The sequence below is a fragment of the Eutrigla gurnardus genome, assembly GCF_963514095.1.
Source record: "Eutrigla gurnardus genome assembly, chromosome: 20".
Classification (NCBI taxonomy): Eukaryota; Metazoa; Chordata; class Actinopteri; order Perciformes; family Triglidae; genus Eutrigla; species Eutrigla gurnardus.
Window position 1 is genome coordinate 14076166 of NC_139931.1, and position 19381 is coordinate 14095546.

The following is a 19381-nucleotide window of genomic DNA, read 5'->3' on the forward strand; positions in this document are numbered from 1 at the left end:
ATTTTCTTGAACGTCTCTTTTCACATTCCCGTTCCTCTTTCCCTCTAAGAAACAATGACCTCGTACACCAAAACACTTCTATTCTGTTGGTTTCTGTCAGATCAACTAAATAGAGCTAGCCTCCTCATTCATGCATTTCCGTGAATTACATCTCACATACTCAAATGTCATCTGGCCCGCTTGTACCCCAGTTACCTCAGGACTACGAAGCTGTACGTTCTACATTCTTGTTTCTACACAGTAGAAAAGCAGTGGTTGTATTAATGACAGCAGGCCCTGACATGTGGCCGATTGCAGATAGAATTGTGTCCTAAAAAAACAAAAAAAAAACTCAATCTTCCTTTGATTCCTGTGACAAGGACATGGCTGATGGATGGTGTAGTTCCTCCCCTTGGAAAGATTTAAACAGGTCCGGGAGGCAAACAAGCCCAGCCTCAGTAAACAAACACTGACACTCATTACAAGCTTGCAAAACATTCACAAGCATACACGGCAGCACACATTAAACATGCAGATATAAACCCACATTTTAATACCTCGGCTTACCCGCTGCATAGTGTGAATAAACATACACACACACACAAAACGGTTGTATCGGAGGCAGATGATTTGTGCCAAGAGGTGACAGGCAAGTGATGCAATGTGCTGATACGGAATCTATTCCGGGAAAGTGCGCTCATTGCTCAAATGCCACAACAAGTGTACCTTCACTCAACAGCAGTTTAAGGGGGACAAGAGCGGTTCTAATAATCATACACCAGGGCCTTGTGCAGAGGGCCATCTCTCACAGGTGCTTTCCTTGAAATAAAATAAAAAATATTCAAACATATTTCAGTTGACAACTGTATAATATTGCAGAAACTGGCAGTGTCGTTTTTCAAAACACTGCTTCAAATGGATTTTAAACACACATTTCTATTGACTGGAGTTTGTTAAATCTCTTCTGACCTGTGTGGATGTATTGTCTGTTAGTTTAATTTGCCCATTACCTCATTATTTAATCATCAAGTGTAGTAAAATGTACATCAAGTGTAGTAAAATGTACTTCCTCTGAACTGCAAAGTTTGTTTGTGTTTCTCTTTTTCACACTTGAGTAGCACCGAAACTTTGTACCCTGTTTTTCTCTCTAACCTGTGGTAAATATCTGCCTGCGTGTGATTAACTCCTTATAATTATCTAGATAACTAACACTCACTGCACTCTAGCCATTCATAGACTTCACATCATGTTGTAGGTATTTATTATTTATTTATCATTTGAGATATTTTTTGTAGAAATGTATCCTCCATCCACTTCATACAAAATATTTAACGCATCATTCTGGCAAAAAGCTCAGAAAATGTGGGCTAAGAATGTGCAGTCCTGGGAAAAGCTGATTTTACAGCTAGCTACAAGCTGACCCATTTCCAGTATATAATGTATAATGCAACACAATCTGCTTTTCTAGCTCCAAAATCTCTTCATTAGATTGCCTGACCTCTAGAAGAAGAAATCATATTTTGAGCGGCTGGCTCATATCACGCCATTACACTTTGGACATCTGTGAAAGAGTTCGCAGAGTTTGTCCTTTCCTAAATCCGTCCAAACGGCTCTCAGTCCAGCTGCCTTGGTCCGAGGCCATGCCGCTACAGTCAACTGTCAACAGTCAAGTTGCTGAGTTCACGTGTTAAAGGCAACGTGTGCTGGGCCCGGGCTGGCTGCCCCAACTGTAACCCAGCCACTTGTAGAGTATTTGATCCACTTAACACCTTAGCCCAGAAAATAAACCTGGATGACACACTGGGGAAGGCCTCCACACTGATTGAAACTGACAATAACCTGCAGATAACACCCAAATACTGCACTGAAGTGCCACTGATGTCAAAGCATTCACCCAACAAGCCACATTCATTTTCAAAGCATCGCATGTGTTGCAAGTTTGCCTACAGGAAGCAGGAATCCCACCTTGTCTGAGACTCTGACAGGCCTGGCGCTCTAACTCAAACCGCAGGGCTCTCTCATCCATGTTCCTGCTGATTGGCGGAGGCCTGAGAGGGGCGGGGTCAATGCGGACACAAGGCGAGTGTTTCAGCATGGCGATTAAACCAGGAAATTACTTTGAATGAGACCCAGGAGCAATGGACACCAGAAGCCTGAAGTGGGCGTCAGGTCTGTACATCCGAACTAGAACGGCGTAATCCTCGGTGATGATTGTCAGGGTGCTGGATACATTTGTTTTCTTCAAACGGGTTGTGCAAAGTTTCTGAAATGAAAGACTAAAGAGATTTCACCTCCTCGTCAAATTGATTTAAAAAAACAAAACTCCTCGATTAGATTCAAGTCCTTCTTAAATGTTTTGTTTAAAAAAAGAAAAGAGAGAAAAAGCAGCGTGTAGAAATACAAAGCTACTGTATCAGAGCTACTGAACGGCTTCCGAAGAGCTTCTGCTGTGTTTGCTGAGCAGGACGTGTGTGTGTCAGATGTCAGCTGTTGCTGTACTCGGTCATTCTGCTGCTGACAGACACAGACAGGCGCACAGCAACACACACACACACACACACACACACACACACACACACACACACACACACACACACACACACACACACACACACACACACACACACACACACACACACACACACACACACACACACACACACACACACACACACACACACACACACACACACACACACGTTTTGAAAGCAGCCCCTTACCTCCTCGTCAAATTCCTCTCACTTAGCACTTCTGATCTGAGCTCAGCGCGGTGTCAGTGTTATGCACCTGTGTGAGCACCTCTCTGCCGTCACGCGTGTAAAATCATTACACTCGCACAAAACACCACAACACCTGCTTCCACTCTACACCAATCTTCTCCGTCTGCTTTCCACTTTGTTTTTTCTCCTGCTTTCATTTAATGAATCATACATTTGAAAATGATCAATCTCAAATCCCCAATCCCTATCACCCATAACTGAAACTTTCTTTCATATACGTACAGGTGCATACATGATATTTGACCTGAGTATTTAGGAGCAGTAAAACGCCCGGGGTGCAACTTGGTGTTCAGTGTCTCACTCAACGACATGCGGACTTTGTGGTTAAAGGTCGACCTCGGAATATGTGACTCAAACAAGCCCCCCAGGAACATAAAATAAACCTTTTCACAGTACAAAGATATTCAATGGAGGACACGCATAAGGAGAAATGAATCGAGTCTTATCTGTTTGCCTTTTCTTTGAAGCATCTAGCATCTGACATTCGAAGACAATTCACTTCTGCACTGTTTATTTGTGTTTTTTGATTTGAGAGAAAAACAACACAAAAGATATTTCTGCAGCCATACTCCAACTACTGCTGCTGATCTGTTCAGCAGGTCAATAACGTGCCTTCATCCCTCTCTTTCAGCTTCCTCTCTGCCTGCTCGTCAGGATGAAACGCCTGTCCCCGTCCATTGATACTTTCATTCATCTCCATTATTAAGGCTCTGTCCCCGGGTGACATCAGATAACATGGCATGACATTAAAAAGGTGAGAGAGCCCTTTCAAGGTGAAAAAAAAAAAACCTGAAGCGCTCCCTTCTCATCCGTCGGTTAGCATTACAATGAACCAACGGTGCTTGTCATGTCGACGGTAAGTTGATGAAACAAATTAGGTGGAAGAGGCAGTGCTTCAGAAACAAAGACGTGATTGCAGGCATCAAGGGCCGTCCGGGTATAAGTGTGAACACTTTTAATATGCAGGGTGATGCGTCTGCCACTGCATTTTTACATCAGAAGGTGTTAATATGCAAGACGTGGCGTCCCGAGGCAAAGAGCTCCTCAGTAAGAGAGGGAAAAACGAATCAGGTCTCCGATACACCATTACTTCAGATAAGGCCCAAACCAAAACGCTGACAGGTATAATCCCACTTTGCTGGGTGTGTTTGTGTCCATGTGTGTGTGTGTGTTTATTCTCAGCAAGAGTGGATCTACATGCATGTGTGACTAACATATCTGTATGATTTATGTCACACTATTTAAAAAGATTTCTCTTTGTATCCGTTAAGTCCTATAGACGGCGTGCTTGCATCAGTCATCAATGCTGAGATAAAAGCCAACTAATAGCTCAGGGCTCCAAATGGACTGTAACTCTCCATCTCTCTCTCCATCTCTCTCTCCCTCACACAGCGGGATACTGCTATGTCAGTGGAATGAGATGTTAATCGCTGTTTATTTATAAACGGAAGAAGGATCTCAAAGTAGCGGTTTGGAGAGGAAGAATCGGCAACCTGCAGGTCTGAAAAGTAAAGCCTATGCAGAAGCACCTTAAACCTGCATTATTTCTAGTAGCCAGCAGGGGGCCACTCCTTTGGTTGGTCTATTTGAAAATGAGCCTACTTCTCACTTGATTTATTACCTCAGGTAACATGAGTTTATAGTCTCAATCTCTAGTTTCAAGTCTTCTTCAATGCAGCATGATGTCCATTTAGCAAATTATGAACCAGGGTCGAATACCTTGTGATTGACAGGTTGCTACCACGATGTTGTTAAATCTGGGATTGTCCGTGTTTTTGTTTTGGCACTTGTTTATAGTTATATTAGCATTGGAAAAAAAGGAAAAAAACATGGCATTGTTTGCGCCAAATTTGAAGAAATTCCCTCGAGGCGTTCCCGAGATATCACGTTCACAAGAATAGTACGGACGCCGTCCAACAGTTCTTAAGACATCTCACTCTACACCGCAAATGAGAACCTCATGGTGGCTGGAGGGAAACATATTTTAGTCCGGACCAAAGTGTTGGACTGACTGATCAACCAACTGACACTACAATCTCTAAAAATGCTGTTTAAGAGGCCTTTAAAGCCTCTGATGTCAGTGCAATTCCACAGCCAGACGCAGACGTATTTTCTGCTTGACCCTCGTGTTTGACCTCTTTAACCCACAGACATTCTGGCTTTGTACAACAGTGTCTCACTGACATCTCTGGAGAGGATCTATTAAAGGACTCTCTGTTGTGTCACTGAGAGGAAATAATGAGACGAGAGGTCAAAAGTCATTGCCAAAAGTAGCTGCTGTACGCCGATGTCTCAGCATGTGTGTTCATTAAAAACCTGACTCAATAATGTGGAGATCCAACGGCCCCCTGCTCTGCAATGCACAAAATTAAAGCAAGGCTCTGAGGCTACAATACACGGAGGGATTGTTTCATCCGGCTTCAAGACACTAAGCTGGATGCTTTCTATTCTATTAGGACCATGGAGCTAATATTTGGTTGGTGCTGAGAAGCCGTTTTTGAAGATTCATTCATTCATTTTCATACAAACTTGGGGGATAAAAAGCTCCATTATGAATTATAGACTGTCCCCTATAACTTTAAATGCATAACGAATAAAATAAGTTTAATTTAAATTAGCAGTTACATTTTATTTAACTTTACTATGACTTTAAATGTATTTCCACTGTTATTTATTGCTACGTATCAGCCTCATCTCAGGTTTCCTCATCTAAAACAAGACAAAGCTGTAAACAAGTGTCAAATGAAGCCCCGCCCAGGTGGCATCTTGCATGATAGCCTCCGCCATGAGTGTATACACGTGTGAATGTTGACATGTAATCTAAAGTGCTTTGAGTGGTCGAAAAAGACTAGAAGAGTGCTGTATGAATGCAGGTCCATTCACCATTCTCCACCCTGCTCCATTCACACTTCCCACGAGTCGGTCAAAATGAAAAAGCAGTTATTAACTATTGATCCACGTGTCAGTCAAACTGAAGTCAAAACCAAAGATCTCACTTTTCCTGCAAGCTATTCTAATAAAGGAACCCCTCAGCTCCACAAGACAACACATGTCTGTATGGTATTCTTGTGTGTTGGGGGCACACGAGTCTTCTTAAACTCTTCCTTTGACCTCATATCCCATTTTGTTCCTCCTGAGTGCTCCTGTCCCCGCGGGATCCCGGCTTCCCCAATACCACTTCTTCACTTCGACCATCGCTCCTCTGATATTACATCTCTCTTTGCTCTTAACCTCTGTACTCTCTCCAACGGGTTTAAATAGCAGGGCCAGCTGGCCCCACCGCTATATCCAGAACCTCTTTACACTGGGGCTAGGGTTGCATTCAACGCGCACGCACACGCACACACACACACACACACACACACACACACACACACTACATTCTGTACATGATCCATGGATTCACATTTGTTTGTCTTGCAAAAAGAAATGTTGGCTGTAGTACCAGTGTAGGCCATTAGGTGGGGACATGCACACATTTTAAAATAGAGCATTCCTGTCATCTACTTACTGTAGCAGATATACTCTTACTCACGTCTAAAACACAAAAACAAAACATGAGATCCCTGTCCTGTGTCCTTCTGAGCAAAAGAAAAGGAGAGAAAGATGAAGGTTTTTTTATGTATATTTCTGCTCCATTGTTATAATAATAATAATAATAATAATAATAATAATAATAATAATAAAATATATATATACAAATACACTTCAAATAATGGAAACTGCCACAATAAATGTCAATGCTGGATGAATATGAATTGCTCCTTGCTGTAATATTGTCAATATTCAAATATTGACAATATGTTTTCATGGCACCCATGTTCTCTTCATACCTCAGCTCAACGAGACAGCTGAATGCCTCCAGCTAGAGAGGTCTACATGTCAAGAGTGGAAAAACACACACAGTAATCATAGCTATGATGTCAGGATACTGACATGTTGACTTACAGTCAGCCAAGTATGCAAATACTGTACACACATGTGCCATTGCAATATAAAACTACCAAACAGTGTTTTTCTGCATGGCCGTTCAGTCAGAAACAAGAAAACGGAGGTCCTTTAGACGTAATTTTCTAAATCATCAACATAGAAAGAGCAACATACATTTACACCCGGCATTAATGCAATCTCTATCTGTATAACTGTAAGGAAAAACGTATGTTTATGCTTTGCACTCAGTACTAATGAAGATGCGATCCCACCACATTTGGAGGTTCCACATCATGATTGGATCTCAGCCGGGTGTGAATGCAATCTGAACAGTGTGACTACAATCGCAACGAAAAAATCCACTGAACAATTGGAATCATGCACTAACCACATTTCTCCAAAGCGTTACTAGCAGCATAACTCCACGTTACCTTCAACACCGGGTTGAAATGGGCTAGTCCTAACATCCGGACCAGCATTCAAATTCAACGAGGTTCTCTGCCGTCTGCCTTGAAGACACAGCCGGAGCTGAGTATCATCACATGAGATGTACCTTTAAGAACCTCACCTAATAAGTGGTGTTGTTCCTGTATACTTTGTGTTTGAGTCAAGTTCAAGATCAACTTTGTTGTTTAACGCTCATTTCAAGAAGTGCACTTCACTGAAACACATTATGTAAACATTCGTTTTTTTTAGTCTGTGTGAGTGTGTGTGTGTGTGTGTGTGTGTGTGTGTGTGTGTGTGTGTGTGTATAAGCAGGCTCACCCTTGAGAGTGAGCACACTTGGAAGACAGCACTTGCTGTTTACAATGAGGTAATGGGAAGGGAGACCTAGTATGTCTGAAATGTAAACTCTAGCAGCAGCTAGCAGCTCCACAGATGCTGGGAAAAAAAAGAAACACGGCACCCAAACACCCTCTCCCTCCAGGAACATTTGCTTTTTAAACAGTTGAACACAAAGAAACTATCTGTTTAAATGCCATCAAATGAGACCATGCATCGAGTCTTCCTGCTTCTCTGCTTCAGTCATGTCATCAGCCCCTTAAAGCCACATGATGAAAACTTTTACCAAACATGTCTTTGCACAAGTAGAAGCCGTTTCATTTGGAGTGTAAAAACTTACCGTCCTTCTTCTCTCTGGCTGGCAGCACATTGGGGGCGGGCTGCAGGGACAACTCCTGCAGCTCATTGGCCACAGCTTCACTCTGAGGGATGGGGATGAACACACCTGCATTTGGTCTCTTTCCCAACTTCGTCTCCATGGTTACCAGGGATTGAGAGAGGCTTGTACAAAGACCTTGGAAGTGGAGAAACACATGAATGAGTTTCAGAGCCACGGGTACCAAAAACACCCATAAATAACCGAGCTTCTCTTAATGCATTCGCTCCGTCTCTGTATCCAGTACTCTCCTGATCAACTTCATCTTTTCCCTCCAACTCTCTCACTCTCTGCCTCGATGACTCATTTCTAGTTATACGAGCCTGTAGTTTACAGTGAGGACAGAACAGAGGTAACACACACCCTGCGTTGACGACGGGACGGCCACTCTGTGGTTATGGCAACTCCCCATAAACTGGGAGAGTTGCTGGAACGGAGGGGCCCATGAGTTGCTGAGTAAAAAACTCTCCATGGCAACGTGTTACATAATCAGCATCTGGCCCCTCTGGGAGGAACGATAACCCTTGATGACCACACTCTTCTATGTCTAAATACTAACCGAGTGTATTGGACAACATCACCCACGTCACTAATTTACTTTGTTTGGTATTAAATTGAATAACCTTCAAAATCGGGCTCCAGACCGAGCACTGCACCAGTATCCGAGTTAATGTACGTCTACATCCCACTAGGATTCACAAACACGCCAACGACTCCATTTATTTAGGGAAAGTTTAAAACAATCACACTTCTTTTGTCAAATAAATGACATAAATGACAAATTTGTTCTGCTCAGTGCAACAATAAGCTAACTAAAACAGAACACTCCAACATCACTATATCTCATGAAAACCCTCAATATACCACGAATGTAAAACATGGAATAGCAACTTGAGTTCTTGCTCGATATCATCATAAGCAGTATAAATCATACACATTGGCCCTTAACTGCAGATGAGCCTTTTTTCTTGTTTCACATTTTCAAATCAAAGGCCTCTCATTCTTAGCTCGTAAACGTGGATATTGTTGATTAAATGACAACTTTAACTCAACTTTACCGTGAAACGAGCGGTGAATGAGTCTGTTACATCACTCACAAACGTGACACTAGTTATCCCAAACGGTCCATAAAAAAAGAAGATATTGCACTCAATGATCATAAACACAAAGACTGTCTGGAGTTATGCTCATTTTAGAGTTACTTTTTTTACATTTTCTGACTTGCAATTAAAGTTTGGATTTAAAGGCTTGTCTCGGCTCATTAGGCCAGGGAATTATTGTCTGCCTACAACATTTCTTCAAAATCTAGCACGTGAAAAAACACAGCCTCATTAAAACGGTGCCGCCGTTATTTTCGTGACAGCCACGTGTCTCATTTCATGGCAGATGATGACCTCTTTAAAGTAATTTAAAGATGCGGGGAACATGTGAGGTGTTTGCGTTGCCACTGACGACGCTGTAGAAAACCATCTTTCAGGTGAGTTACCTGTTTGAATAATCTACACCCAATAAATTGTTTACATTCCAACACAATCACACCAGGATAATCTGGAGCTGCATTCAGAAGCCAATGTTGCCTCCATTGTGTCTCCTACTAAGAGTGAAGTGGAAACACATGTGGGATTAATGAAGTAGATGTGAAGACAGACTATCAGAAAGCTGAGATGTACATACCTGCTCTTTATTTCCTGTCAAACAAGCAACCGGGCGTTTCCATCTCACTGGGTCCACTCACACTAGAAACAAAGAGGGAGAAAATAAATAAACACAAAACTAGAGAAATAGATACAGTTGTCTTGTTATGCATACAACGCAGCATTAACAAAACATCCATTATGTCAGTTGACAATGCTGATCTGGAGTAGTATTTAAGTATGTGGAGGGCAGAGAAGCTGACGCTCAGCGATCATACAAAGGAAGAGAGAGCCGGCCATCAGCAACAACCGGAGACAGAGATGAAGACTCCAGGCCGAGTAGGAGGCCCTCCGTCAGATGATGGAGCAGCACTTGGAGGACCCGAAGGTAGCTCGCCACCAAGCTCCAGGCTGAGGAAGAGGTGAGTCAGGTCCTCCAGGCTGAAACTGCCAAGCTGAAGGAAGAGCTGACAGACCAGGAGGAGAAGAGCCTCCTACTCCTTCTAAAGGAGGAGGAAAACAAACAAGGAGGAGCTCAGAAACCACGCCACTTCCTCAGTTTGAGGAGGAAAAGGGAGTGGGGGATCCATCCGTCTGCCTGCTTCCTCTAAATGCTTCAGTTTCCTCCCACACACCAGAGAGAGGAAGCTCAGGTGAGTTGGACACTTTAACCCCCCCCCCCTGCTATAACCATTAAACATTTCAAAATAAAACTTTTCTCTGTACAGTTTTCAGAAGTAGATGTACAGTCGAGTTGTTACAACCAACACTATGCTCAGTTATGTATTACAATATTTGGCCAATACAGCACTGTGTACGTTTAAAAAAGACGAGATGTTCAAAGTAGTTGATAAAGCAATATGTAGTTTTTGTTGACTGATAGTCTTACTGAGCCTTGGAGAGAAAAACGGCATGTTTTAAACGAGTAACTGAGCAGTAGCTGTCAGTGTGGGCTTGACAGTCCGCACACAACACGAGCATGCGTCGGTGCTCTGGTGTCACCGCAGACTGTGGACAAGGAGGCCGTGACGCAGCACGCGTTTAGATACGTACCTCGGTACCATGTTTGTTCCGGTAAAAGTGTCCGTGTTACAAACAAACGACTAGCAGAGTTTCTGGCCCGTCCCTGGAGAGGCTGACAAGTGTGTGTGCGACACAAATCGTGAAGTCATCCAGGATGGGAAAAATATTATTTCCTGTTCAAACTTTCAAAATACAACTCTTATTGTTTAGCGAATGAGGAAGGAAAACTTTAAGATAAAGCTGACAATTGTTTTGAAAGGAGCGCTTCTTAACCTCCGGTATTTTCTCGCCGCATCTTGAAAGACTTCCTCCGGCACGCGGAACCGTGACGAAACCCCCAAAGTCTCACTTGTCGTTAGTTTGTCTGTCTGCGCCCGCGTACGTATAAAGTTTTAGTCCCTGTTATTTTTGTAGGAGTGGCACCTCTTCGCTGCCGCGCGCTTCTCGGCTCGACAGTGAAACGTTCACGTGACACTCACCTGTCCTGAGAACAGAGGAAGCACCTTTGCAACATTTATTTATACATATATATTTAGCACTACTACTATTTTTATTTTTTTTTAAGAATTAATCATAAAATATTGGTAGGTATTTGGCGGGTAACTAGAGCATGATCTGTTGCACATTTGGATTAAAACACGTAGCTATGTGTGTTTTTTATGTATTTATTTATTTAAATAGTACTCCCGTTCTTTGCTCACAAAGCTACCACCAGAGAGCGACAAAGTCAACAAGCCAGTCGGCGGCGGGCGGAACCTTTCTTTCGGTCGCAGAAAAGGAGGTTTATAATTGTGACGGACCAACATGGCGACCAAAACACAGCTCAGGATGTACGATCGTGTAATTAACCTGTAATGCGTTTGTTTCCATGTAACTTTGTTTCTATGTGCACCAGCCCGCTAAGGTGTCTATTATAACATATTTAGTTACGTTAAGGTCAAGGAAATCTGACAACGCACATAAACGTAAGCTAGTTTGTCGCGAGTTGACTTTTCTTTCCATTTAGATCCACTCGTAAAACCTTAGCAAGGGTTAATTATGTGGGGCGAAATCGATCCTCCAGTTAAAACACAACCGAGTTTTATTGAGAGAGAAGACGAGAGCGAGCTACCAGAAGAACCGGTGACATGGCCCCGGATATGCGACTTCCAGCCGCGCAGCGACCCCCAGGAACCCGCAGACCCACCGGTGAGCACCTAGCAACCACATCAGTGTTGTGTACAGGGCGAACATCTGCACGCCACCTCGCCGTGGCGCTCCGCTGACCGTGTGTCTGCTTATCCCGCAGCTGTTGAGCAAGGCAGAGACCGTTTGTGTAAATGACATGGTGGACGCCATCGCCATGAGTGCAAGCTCCGTGAAGAGCCAGCAGAAAGGAGACGCTGAACTGACCCTGGAGCAGCGCAGAGAGGAGCTGCTGCGTCAGTATAGGAGCAGACCACTGGTGTTCCTGGAGAGGTACCATGTACGTGTTCACAGCTCTCTGTGTGTTTTTAGAGGATATTATCAGTCTTTCATGTGTTCATTGATATAGTATGATATAAATACAAGTCAAGTACATTTAATGAATCACAATTTGGACAGTCACCATTTGGCAAAAGGTATTTAGCACACTGAGACACATGTTTTGTGTGCTAACCTCCCCCCATCAGGCCTGCCTCAAGCCCCAGAACCTGTCAGCGTTTGCCCACATCAGCTCAGATCCACGGCTTCTCCACTACAGCAATGTGATCCAGAGACGAGCTGCAGCATTCACCAACAGGACGAGGGTTCGGAACAAGCGCTATGCTGCCCTCAGGGCCCTGCAGAGCGGTAGGGGCTTTTTTTGTCAACTAAAACAAAGCATATATTGATTAAAACCAGTTAGACTTCTTTAGTACAAGAACTGTCAAGACTCTCTCAATAAGACTGGCTCTGCTTTGTGAAATCATGTTAAAATGACCCTAAATCATTGTCAACATGGAGACAAACTAAAAGATGCCTTTTTAAAACCCTTTTACATCACATCCCTGGTCATAATCTGCAGCTATTTAACAATATATGCACAACAAATCAAACGTACCTTTTTATAAAGAAAAACAATCCGCTGTTCTTTCTGTAAAATACCCTGTGTAACATCCCACTCTTCCTCTGCCCTGCCTCCTCTTCTAGAGGGCGAGTATTTCAGTGAGGAGCAGATGCGGTTGAGGGAGCCGCTGCTGTACGAGCAATATATCGGCCAGTACCTGACAGATGACGAGGTGAGAGTGATGCTGTGCCGGGGCTGTCATCGTTTTATTTCCTACTCAACAGTTTCTTAAAACACCATTTGTGTTTTTAGTAATATCTGGATGACTAATGTTTAAGGTGCTGGAGCGCTCCCAGGAGGCCATGCTGGAAACACAGGGGGGACCAGGAGCACCGGCAGCAGCCACAGGGGGGCTCGCCCACCTCCTCCTCGACTCCTACCAGGAGCGTCTCATCCAGAACCGCCTGCAGGAGGAGCAGGATAGAGAGGACGGTGCACGTGAGGAGGACGAAGATGATGGTGAGAGAGGCTGAGACAGTGACCCCCCCTCATCTTACTTGGCTGCTCCCCTCTGTGTTGTCAGTCAGCATGTGTCTCTCTCTGGTTTCCTCCTGTAGATGAAAGTGTCCAGCAGAACGAAGGGCAGCCCACGCTGGAGGAGAAGGCTCTGCTCAGGGAGGAGTTCATCAGTCAGATGCACCAGCGATTCCTAGATGGCAAAGACAAGGATTTCAACTACAGGTCAGTCACAGCACCACGTAACGGCCATTAACTCCATGGAGGGCTGCGTTTGTGCTACACAGACATGTGTATCAATACAAATATCTACCGAGTCCTGATCAAGATATTTGGGGCTTTAAAAAATAATAAATAAAAATTTGTGAATTCATGACAATGTTAAAGTTCTCTCCAGATGCCCTGACGTTTTTTGTCTTGTGTGTGTGTGTGTCTGTCCATTACAGCGAGGTGGACGAGAACCCAGACTACGACAACTTGGACATAGTCAACAGAGATGCGGAGGAAAAATACTTTGATGAAGATGATGATGATGAAGAGGAGGAGGAGGAGGAGGAAGAAAATGATGAAGAGGAGGAAAATATGACAGAATAATGTCTGTAAAAACTGTTTAACTCTCACTGCTTTCATTGATATGTAAATATAAAAAAATTGCAACAAAAATAAGGTTGTGTATTCTTACTATTTAATGATATACGTTCAACTAACAAACTAGCAAAACTAGCTGGGAATAAATATTGGTTTTGGAGCCCTTCAAACCACAGGGATCTACATTTGTGCCCTTTAGTTATCCAGTCACCCTATTTATAATCTGCACGACTAGAATGTATTTATCAAACTACAAATAAGTTTTGGCACAGACACATATAATCATTAAAATAATAGACGTCATAAATTCACTGCATTTATCTTTAGTGTGTGTGAGATACATTTCCTCTCCAAAAGCTGAACACAAGACGTCCACACAAATAGACGTACAACCAGGAAAGTGCCACAGCCATCAATTACAAAAGTATCAGACATGTCACCACATTTCCATGTTTCTTGAAGTGAATGCATGCAGAAGAGTGTTCAAATGGAAACTGATAACAGTCTAATAAATCATCAGTCATTTGACTTCATCTCATTTTTAGGATGTCTCTTCTACAGACAAAATAAGTATTATTATAATTATTATAGGCCTTACTAATACAAACTACTACTAGGACAACATGTGTTCTTCCACAGCCACCAAGATATGGACCATGAGTACAATACACAAATAAAAGGCATCAATATGTATTTGACTGCAAAACATACAGCTTTACAATTAATAAAAGGAGGAAATAGCCTGAAGTGTACTTCTTTGATCATGTACCATATTCACATCCAGAGGTTAAGTTTCCAGTGACCATCTGGGTCCATATTCATCGTGAGAATTAAACTGGCCCAGAATCCTGAGATGGACTCACTTTTAACAAAAGGAGAAAAGGCATTTTTTCATCGAATGAGGTAAATTACGACATCCAGCTGTATTTTGGGAGAACAGGAGACGTAACCTGATAGTTTTATCTAACCTTTATTTGCAAATCTCTCTGCATGACCGACCTGACCCGGCCAATAGCGCCTTAACATAGTTGCTAAGAGACGCACCACTTGCCTGGGTGTTTTTTTATTAGTTTTTTTAGTTTTCAAATTTTCAAAAAAGCACGATGTCACCGTCCAAGTCCTTCAAAACTTGCCACCATGATTTCAGTTCCCAAGTGGTTGTTCTAAGTGTATAGCAGTAAGACATGATGCAGTTGACCCATATTTTACAAACTTTCAATTCAATTCAATACATTTATTGCCATGTCAACAAGTTGATAGGAATTTGTCTTGGTACGACTCATAAGTACAGAGAACAGCTTATGAGAACAGACAATGTACAACAAACAACAGACAATAAACAATACCAAGCAGACAGTAGAACAATAGACTATACCCAATAGTAAAACAGTAGACGGAGAAAGTGCACAGTGCATACAGTTGTTAAAGTGCTATTAACATATCTTTCAGTGCAAGTTCAGATTTCTGATAGCCAGAGGGTAAGTGCTGTCTCTGAACCGTGATGTGGAGGTCTTAATGCCCCTGTATCTTCTTCCTGATGGGAGAAGGTTAAAGAGGTGGTGAGCAGGGTGAGAGTGATCTTCCTAATTATTCTGGTGGAGAAGAGTGAGGAAAGTGAAGGGAGACTACAGCCTATGATTTTTGATGCTCTGTGTACTCTTTCCAGCCTAGTTTTGTCCTGAGAGGTTGTGTGACCGAACCAGACAAGCATGGAAAAAGTGAGCACGCTTTCAATAGTAGACCTATAAAAGTGGGTCAGGGCAACTCGGCTGACTCTAAACTTTTTGAGCTGCCGCAGAAAGTGGAGTCGCTGGTGGGCTTTACTGATCTTAATATTAGTGTTGAGCTCCCATGATAGAGATTCATGGATTGTGGTCCCAAGGAACTGGAAGGAAGTGACCCTCTTCACCTCCTCCCCATTAATGGAGAGCATAGAGAGGGGACTGGGGGACCTTCTAAAATCCACTACCAGTTCTTTGGTTTTTGAGATGTTGAGTATTTAAATTAAAGCTTTCACCATTTCACCAGCCCCTCCACTTCCCTGACTCATCTCCGTTAGTAATGAGACCAACAACAGAGGTATCGTCTGCAAACTTAAACAGCAAGACTGAACTAGTGTGTGATTGACAGAATTGTGTGTAAAGAGTACAGAAGTGGGGAGAGGACGCAGCCCTGAGGGGCGCCAGTGTTCAGAAACTTAGGCTGTGAGACATGGTCACCCATTTTACCCACCTGCTTCCTATTATATAGAAAGTTGAAAATCCATTAACAGAGTGATGTTCTAACACCAAGTTCCTGTAGAGTGTCAATAAGCTTCACATGTTAATAATAACAACAATAATTCATACGACTTTAGCCTTTTTTGGGTACACTTGACATTAGATGTTGGACAAATACAAAATATAAAATACTCAGACACAGTGGAAAAGACACGAGGTACCAAAACACAGAAACACATACCTGAGTGATTGCCTTCCTATTTCCCAACCTTTATATGTGGATCGAGACTTAGCATGCAAGTCTGCTGTAATAATTTCATTTTTGAATTTCCTTTATTTTCAGAGTGTAGTATTGGTCTTTCAACTTTAAGACTTTTAGTTTCATTTTTATTTTCTCTCTCTTGAGCATGTCAAGGTCCATAGTATCCAGATCCTCCACCTTGTTGGAGGGCTGAGGGCTCTCTGAGGGTCGACATGTCTGGGTCGCCCTGTGGAAGAAAGAAAAATGCTTTTATGTCCTTGCATATAAATGAAGCAGCTTTGTTTATCCAAACACCATGCTTGCTAGACCTTACCTTGTCTCCAACATCATCGCTTGTAATTGTGCTGCATCATGGTCAGAGACGGCAGCATCGTTGTTCGCATATTTACAGTCAACCACACTCTGGGCTTCAGTGGGAGAGTGGACTGTCAGTAGAAAACAGGATTTACATTTTGTACTTGTAGTTTTAAACCAAAACATCAACGTCAATTCATTCAAATCGGGTTTCGTTATGCTTTCTTCTTTGCTGGTATTTTTTTTTTTTTTTTTTTTTTAAATCGCTGGTGGATCCAATGTCTTCCTGATCCAATATGTTTTCTTCTGTAGGACAATTATCAAATGAATACTTTCAAACCTTCTAGTTGATGCTCCATGCTGTTAGTCTGACAATCTCTTGTGGCCTGAAATGAGTGGACATACAACATCTTCAGAGCATATTCAGTGGTACAAAGTGCATCATCACCAGCAGAGGTCAGACTGAAGAGTATTACAGTTCCTCTGTGTAAAACCTTCTGACGTGTTTTCAGAATGACAGACGATGATGCAAAGGAAGAACTCCACAGCTCGTCTCCATCTTACCTCTGGGAGCCTTTCGATGGCAACTTTTAATTTCTTCTGCAATGCACCATTCGCAGATCTTGAAATTATCACTTCTGTCTCCCTTTCTGAAAGAAGAAGGGTTCATTTATACACAGGTAAACACTTAGCCTTACATGCTAACATTCATTTCAATCATGTCTATAGATGATGATTCCTGTAGGACACCTCACCTTCGTCATCAGCAGCAGACATATCCTCCTCTGACACCTCACCTTCGTCATCAGCAGCAGACATATCCTCCTCTGACACCTCACCTTCGTCATCAGCAGCAGACATATCCTCCTCTTCCATTTCATCTTCCCCCTCTTTACTCTCGTCAACTCCTGAATCGTCAACCTCTTCTCCATTTCTAGCGCCCGTTGTTTCCTCCTCTTCCTCCGTTTCCGGTGCAAATTCTTCACTGCCTGGAAGCCAGTCTTCATCCTTATCCTCTTCTTTCTCAGTTTCTTCTGCTGACTGTATTTCTGAACATTTGATATGATACGTTCACTTTAAGTCATTATCAATTACTTGGTATGTCTAAACACTGAATATATATAATAATCCATATTAATTTGTCATGCACGCCGCTTATTGTTGTTTTATTACAATCTCTTGGTTAAGTTACAGTACAAACCTTCAGACAAGCTCTCTGATATGTCATAAGGTGACAGGATTTTCTTTTGCTGAGGGAATAAAGACAAACAATACAAGACTCTGCATCATTGTCAACATGAATTTGTACCCCATTGTATCTGATGTTAAATTACCTTCATGGTCCCAGTCCTTCTCCCTTTAACCTTGATGGTAATGGAAGCTTGCTGTAGTGAGAAGTAATTTAGTGTTTGTCCTGATTTCCTTGAATAAAGAAAACTGTACTCTGCATTTAAGAACAACAAGAATCTTACCTCTAACCAAAACTGCAGAGGCTTTTTTTTACGGCAAATACTGTATTTCCATTTTTTGTTGGAGGCTTTACCCCCGAAGACCTCAAAGTTGCGGGGTTCAAACCAGCGGTCCTCGCTGTTGATGCATGCCTTACCTAAACATAGCAGCCCATAAGGCAAAAAGGGAAAAGGACACATTTAGGAAATAAGAACTGCTTTATTACTACTACTTTATCAATTGTGCCATAAACGGACAATTGTATTTGTTTCAGCTCACCCCTTATCAACTTTTTAATATGCAGGATGCCCTTTTTGTTTCCACAGGATACATGCCAGCATCCTAGATTTGCATAAGGAGACATAAATGTGATGCAAACACATTCGACATTCAGCATATTCAGTCGCAGGACAAGCAAATGTGTATTTCTACATGACATTGTGTAAAGAATTCAGTGAACTTTGAAATAAGGCCTTACGATGGTAAGGCATTTTCAACCTTCATTGATGAATATGTTGTCAACCGAAATAATAATAAATGGATGCTCAATCACACAGCTTTACTCACTTTGTTCTTGTGCTCTCTGGTTGTGGCTGTTCGGGGTGGATGTTCCTGGCTGCTCATTGTCTCCCTTATTAATCCTTGTGCTACTTCTCCTGTCCATGTCTTCTTCTGATTCTTCTTCTTCAAAACGTGACCTTGATCTAGTTAATTTACGCTCCATTCTGCCTTCTTTCCAGATAAAAAAAAAAACACACAAAATAACCCCAGTTGAATTCTAAGACCGCTGCCACCTTTAGTTAAGTTGTTTCATTCATACTTTTTTCTGTGCATACCTGTTGAAATACCTTTTTACCTGGAGAAACGTTATTTAAGTGAAGATGAGGAACACTAGTCTACGTTCAAGACCAAGGCTGGCAGTGACAAACTGCTTGGACCTCCTATGGACATTACAAATTGGACGGGGGAGAAAAAATGGAGAAGGATGTATTTGGGGGGAATTGAAGTCCACGTAGATCAACTGCAACTCATGGACAGGTCACACACAAACACCACATCAATGTAAATGTATGTAACAGTGTGCTCATCTCTGTGCAATGCTCATATTACATGCTTTGTTTGTTGTTCTGCATTAGCCTTTATGTGACTCTAACTGGAGCCTCCTAATTGTATCTCATAAACGAATATATTGTAACGTTTCGCTTAAGATTGCTGTGTTCACAATACTGCAGTGAATGACACCAGAATAATGACTAAAAATAATAATTGATAACATCAGAAAACAGTGTCTTACCTACGTCGCTCAACCGAGGAAATGAAACTGAAACGTTGAGCGCCAGTTACGCTGTGCCAACTGCTGTCAATTGAGCCGTCATTCGTTTTTCCGAAGTCAAACCAGCCACCCGTATATTTGTAGTGCGCCCGTATTGTGATAATTACGGTAAATTCATTGAAAATCAATGTGATAAAGTTTGAAAATGGAGAAGGGGTAGTATTAAATAAGTTATTCTTCTTACTACTCCTTTTCGGACATGGTAAA

General features: G+C 42.3%; 3 protein-coding genes across 6 annotated transcripts in view; 1 reads left to right on the plus strand and 2 right to left on the minus strand.

The window, feature by feature from the left end:
- LOC311030440 (myocardin-related transcription factor A-like) overlaps positions 1 to 11203 on the minus strand; it is a 30155-nt gene extending 18952 nt beyond the window's left edge. For 2 of the 4 annotated variants that reach the window (XM_084036192.1, XM_084036190.1), the window contains exons 1-3: positions 10536 to 11203; positions 9523 to 9985; positions 7813 to 7986 (exon numbers count right to left, since the gene is read on the minus strand). In XM_084036192.1, coding sequence (XP_083892318.1) covers positions 7813 to 7951 — 139 coding nt within the window. In that variant the 5' untranslated portion in view covers positions 7952 to 7986; positions 9523 to 9985; positions 10536 to 11203. Of the gene's footprint in view, positions 1 to 1944; positions 2226 to 7812; positions 7987 to 9522; positions 9986 to 10535 lie in introns of those variants that run through there. The other 2 variants (XM_084036191.1, XM_084036193.1) reach the window with 2 other exon arrangements.
- A 135-nt stretch (positions 11204 to 11338) lies between these two features.
- Positions 11339 to 13693, plus strand: ccdc97 (coiled-coil domain containing 97). The gene is made up of 7 exons (XM_084036195.1): positions 11339 to 11693; positions 11794 to 11970; positions 12158 to 12317; positions 12657 to 12745; positions 12852 to 13032; positions 13131 to 13254; positions 13476 to 13693. Exons 1-7 carry the CDS (start codon positions 11544 to 11546, stop codon positions 13621 to 13623), a joined length of 1029 nt encoding a protein of 342 aa, XP_083892321.1. The 5' UTR covers positions 11339 to 11543; the 3' UTR covers positions 13624 to 13693.
- A 1731-nt stretch (positions 13694 to 15424) lies between these two features.
- Positions 15425 to 18920, minus strand: LOC311030775 (uncharacterized protein). Its single transcript, XM_084036754.1, has 10 exons — positions 18678 to 18920; positions 18409 to 18573; positions 18121 to 18183; positions 17865 to 17998; positions 17594 to 17642; positions 17232 to 17441; positions 16957 to 17042; positions 16733 to 16778; positions 16412 to 16505; positions 15425 to 16324 (listed from the first exon to the last, which is right to left on the minus strand). The coding sequence occupies exons 2-10, from the start codon at positions 18563 to 18565 to the stop codon at positions 16153 to 16155; spliced, it is 1011 nt and encodes a 336-aa protein (XP_083892880.1). The 5' UTR covers positions 18566 to 18573; positions 18678 to 18920; the 3' UTR covers positions 15425 to 16152.
- Between the last annotated feature and the right edge of the window lie 461 nt (positions 18921 to 19381).